At 41.2% G+C, this 4,974-nt stretch overlaps 1 protein-coding gene across 1 annotated transcript; it reads right to left on the bottom strand.

Annotated features, from left to right (window-relative positions):
• Positions 1-2,744: 2,744 nt before the first annotated feature.
• Positions 2,745-4,973, bottom strand: CHST14 (carbohydrate sulfotransferase 14; the record flags this gene model as incomplete). The annotated part of the gene is made up of 1 exon (XM_019519930.1): positions 2,745-4,973. A coding segment is annotated over one exon (1,026 nt), but the record flags the coding sequence as incomplete, so codon positions are not given.
• Position 4,974: the final 1 nt, after the last annotated feature.

Here is a 4,974-nt window from a genome sequence, read left to right as displayed (position 1 = left end):
GAAGAACTACTTCACAGTTAGGGTGGCTAGGATCTGGAACCAACTTCCAAGGGAAGTGGTGCTGGCTCCTACCCTGGGGGTCTTTAAGAGAAGGCTTGATGCCTACCTGACTGGAATCATTTGAGCTCAGTTTTTTCTCCTGCCCAGGCGGGGGGTCAGACTTGAAGAACTACAAGGTCCCTTCCGACCCTACTTCTATGATTCTATACTTCTGATTGATCATAGTTATCTTTTGCAGACCCCTTAGGCATAGCTTGTGGACCCCCAGGGGTTCATGACCACAGGTTAAAATCCAGTGTTGTATGGCATTGTGCATCACTCTTAAAGGGATCTCACAGCACTCTGGTTTAGAATCACTGCTCTAACTTGATGTTTCTTACCAATAGATTGTTATTAGATTTAAATTTGCTCATGATTTAATTTACACCACTTGCATTTAAAGCAGAGTTACCTGAGAAAAGATGGACATGAAGCAGCCACACAGGGAACTTGTATTTTTATTCAAAATTGGAAAAAAAGGCTCAGGAGATGTTATCTTTTGGATGTGGATGGACTGATTTTTCACCTTTGGCTCTGTGGACTACCATTTGCTGAATTTAAAGCAAACAGGAAAAAAATCAAAGGCTGTGATCCTTACAAATTAAGGGAAATCAAGTTATCCTTCCTGTAGCAATCATGATGTCTTGCCTAGGTATGTAGAATTTTTCATGACAGTGGGCGCGTCTAAACAAGACATTTACACATGCCCTGATTAGGCTGGAGTAAACTAATTTACTCTGGAGCAGGATAGTACTTGTAAATGAAGGTGTTTCAGTGTGGGGCTGCCTGCCAGGTAACCCCATGCTGAAGCACCCTTGTGCCCCATCCTGCCACTCCACAGCACATTAAGTCAGGGGGCAGCAGTCCCAGGCTGGCTGGCCAGCTGGCCCCGACAGCTGGGGCTGCTCCACCTTGGCTCAACGTGCTGTGATTCTGGGTGCATATGCGGACATACTCCCGGGAGCAATAAACTCCAGACCGATTAGCACCAGAGTTTATTGTGGTGTTTTAATAAGCACATGTAGATGCACCCAGTATGTATTCTGCTCATGTTATGAATTTCTTGACTGAATTTATGGTTCTCAACATAATATACAGAATTCTGCAGGGAGGTATAATTTGCTTGACTAAAAGGGAAAAGTGGTAATCAATGACATTCTAATAAATGCACTGCATAAGAAATTCAAAGAAAAGCAAAATGTAGGCCACTTCATGTACAGAAACAACATAAATGGGATTAGTTATGACAGCCTTGTCTAGAAAGCGTAAGTCACATGGGGTGAACCAACAGGTATTTTAGATTTTTAAACTATTGGAAAATAAGCATTCCATGAAAAAGTTAAAATATCAAGCACACAAGCAACCTTGCTAATAACAGTTCCCTTAGATTTAAAAATGTAGCACTGGATGAAAACAATAATGTTCCAACCAGTGCATTCAATGTTAAATAGACTAAGATCAAAATTAGTTATTGCTCGCATTGTTCCATCACAGGGGTTGGCAATGTTTTTGAGCAGAGGGCCACAAAAACCTGCAGCCTCCAACTTGTAAGATGTTAACATACCTGGGGCAGATGGCAGGGGAGCCATGAGGAGCCTGATCCTTGTTGTGGCAGCATAGGCCCAGTCTCTTCCTCGCCATCTGCTCTGAGGCTTGCATGCCAAGCAAAATGCCTTTGCGTGACATGCTCTGGCACTCGTGCTGTGGGTTATCTATCCCTGTTCCATCATTTTGTATCACTTTAAAAAATATTAGATACAGCCATCTAGGGAATGTTCCAGACATTTCTGGGAGCTTTAAATACCTGTGCATTCCTACTGATATCCATGGTTTTGCACAGGTACAGCAAGTTAAAATTTGGCCATGTGTATCACAGATAAGTTGTTCAAAGAGGCGGGATATCATTAGAAATAAACAAACTGCTTTCCTTTATGGATGGCACAAATAAAATTAACTAGATTTAAATTCCAGGATAAAGCTAGAAACTTGAAATGTTTATAGGTCATCCACAAAATAACCATCATCCCATCAAAACTAGACTCCTGACCCATTAAGGTCAACTGTTCTGTCATTGGTTTTAATGGGCCCAGGATTTCATCCACAGAATTTAGAGATATACAAAACTTATTAAGTTACTTAGTTCATTGCCTATGTAGGATTTTTTTCATGGTTCTTTGCCCAGGTTTGCTTGAAATGTTGGTTATGTCACTTCCTTTGAAAGGTCTAATCAACTATACTGTTAGGAGACATGTCATTACATACTGTGAATATTAACACAGCAGATGCAGTTAAACAGAGAAGTTTTCAAATGTTCTAAAAAAATACAAACCCCAACACACACATCTCATTACAAAAAAAAAATAAAATAAAATTCCAGGAAATTAAACACTACACTTTGTATCTCATATTTATCTACGCAGTGATATGTTGCCTCCACAATAGCAAGAGGGTTGGTTTGTTGTGATTATTGTGTTTCAGGCTGATTCATATCTTCTAAATGTTTCCTTGTTGTCACTTCAATCCGTTTTGTCCACCTGTTGTCATTGCCTGATGCTTACCACTGTAAACTCTTTAAGTGAGGAACTATTTGTCATGCGTTTTTAGTCCCTAGCACTGTCTCTAGTTCCTAGAACAAACAGCAATAGCCACCACTGTAAATCTGCAATTATTACTAGCCATGACTGAAGGAAAGTGAATCACAGAATAATTTATATACAAACTTTATTAAAATGCAGATGTTGTATAAACTCTCACAAGCAGTATTGTGCATTATGGTCCAAACTTTTAAAGTTTAATAATCATGTTTCTTAAATATAACTAGCTATGAAAACGTCATGCACATCTATTAAAAAGCAGAACTGCAAATTTGATTTTAGTTGCTTCAAATGCAGTTGCATAAAGTTTTTTTTTTTCTTTTTTCTTTGCATAGGTTGTAAATAGCAACATTTAAGCTATTTTCAGATTTTTGTGACAAGGGCTGAGAGAGTCTTGAGTGTAACAGTTGTTTGTTTTTTTAAGTGGAATAAAATAATGTGTTAGTACCCCTTGCACACTGCTGTGCTAAATATTTTTCTATGCAAGTAACTGATACTTTCAGATTTTTAATCACACAAAATATAATGAACACTGAACTGTCTTTGAAATAATATCTCACCACTGGGGTTCAACACTGAACTAAAAAACTTCCACAAGAGAGGAATTGATCCTGTTACAGAACAAGAAATGGCTTGTCCACTTGAGACGCATAGTACGAGCATGAAAATTACAGGCAACACCCCCCAAATTTCTCACCATTGTTATCACCAGTTCAGTCTAAAAACAACTTAACTTTTCTTTAATAACTTTTTAGAATAATAGTTAATACAGCTGAGACCATACATAATTTTGCCACAAAAACATGATTTGGAGCACAAAAATAGAAGAACAATTAACATATTCCCATTTCCTGATTCTTTTGCATATATTTGTTGTCTTGTGCCATAGAGTGAGGCTTTCAAAAAATAGACATACAAAACCTATTGTGCTTAATTCAGCGGCACGTACGTACTAAAACTGGAACACTACAAAGATAAAACCTATTCTAGTTGTAAATTGCAAACACTATATAATATTTGATATAAAAAGTTTACAAAGTATAAAATTAGGAAATGTGCATAGAACACACAGATTGCTTCAGAGGCCATGAAGCAATATGATATTAATAGTAATACTATATTGGCAAAACTTCCTAGTGTAAACACAGGTTATACTAGTTCCCCAGGCAAAAAAATCTATGCTCTTATAAAGCACTTTAATGCTGGCTTAACTGCTTTTGCTGGTATAAAAATATAACAAAAAATATACCTCAAACTTCCTTATACCAGCAATAGTTTTTAGGTGTACACCCTCCTGCGGCAGGGGAACAAAAATCATTGCCTACAAAATTCACTAGTTACATTTGGAAGAGGGTAGGCAAATAATGAGAAATCCAAGATGTATTTTGGTAATAATTCTTTTATAAGCCCACGCTGCACCTTACATAGATAGTAATGCAGAGTTTCTGCAGTCACAGGCTTGTACCAGGATTGTCTTTCAGGGAACTGAATAAAAGAGGGTGCTTGCACTTGCTCCAGTACATGATTTGCATCCGCGTTCAGTGTTTCATACGATCCGATGAAATCGTACCTCACGGCGCAGGGCTGGCACAGGTTGTAGATGGGCATCCAGTGTTCATTCATCCTCTCTGGCTCTTCGTCTAGTAGGTACTGCAGAAATTCAGAGAAGGTCACGTCATCTCCGGTGGACTTCCCTGCGTTTTTCCGGTATCTTTTCACTATTTCCACCCCATACTTTAGCTGGTACTCTTTGATCTCCCCAAACTTATTCCTGTAGGCCGACAGAAGCCTTTCCATTGGGTTTCGAACAAATATAAATTTATAATAGTGCTTTAAGCGGTAATTGATCTCATCCGGCTTCATGTCGCTGAGAAAAAACAGGTCGCTCTTGTGGTCCATCTTGACCTTGACGTCAACGCTCTCCAGGGCCCCGTCCAAGACCTTCAGGATCCGTTTCCAGTTGGAGCAGGCCACTTTGGGGACGTAGCAGTACAGAAAGCGGTACTTGTCGCTGACCAGGATGTGCTTGAGTGCTGTCCTCCTCTGGGCCGCGGGCAGCTGCCAGACGCTGCCAGGCATGTTCCTGTGCCCACACACCGTGCGGATGGTCCGGTTGCGGATGTCCTGCAGCACCTGGTGGCCCACGTCCTCGGGGGCCGCCGCCCGGGCGCCGCGGCCGCCCCTCCAAGACAGGTCCCTGCGCGGGGGGTGCAGCGGCGGGGCCTTCACCTCGGCCAGGATGCCCTTCTCGATCATGAGCAGCAGGCCGCTGGAGGCCACGATCACCGCGAACATCAGCATGGAGGGCAGCAGCAGCGACCCGCCGCCGCCCCGCACCCGC

Source organism: Gavialis gangeticus, unplaced genomic scaffold (assembly GCF_001723915.1).
Source record: "Gavialis gangeticus isolate Ggan-Ray unplaced genomic scaffold, GavGan_comp1, whole genome shotgun sequence".
Classification (NCBI taxonomy): Eukaryota; Metazoa; Chordata; order Crocodylia; family Gavialidae; genus Gavialis; species Gavialis gangeticus.
The sequence above is the reverse complement of the archived record's forward strand: the minus strand, read 5'-3'. Positions and strand labels throughout refer to the sequence as shown.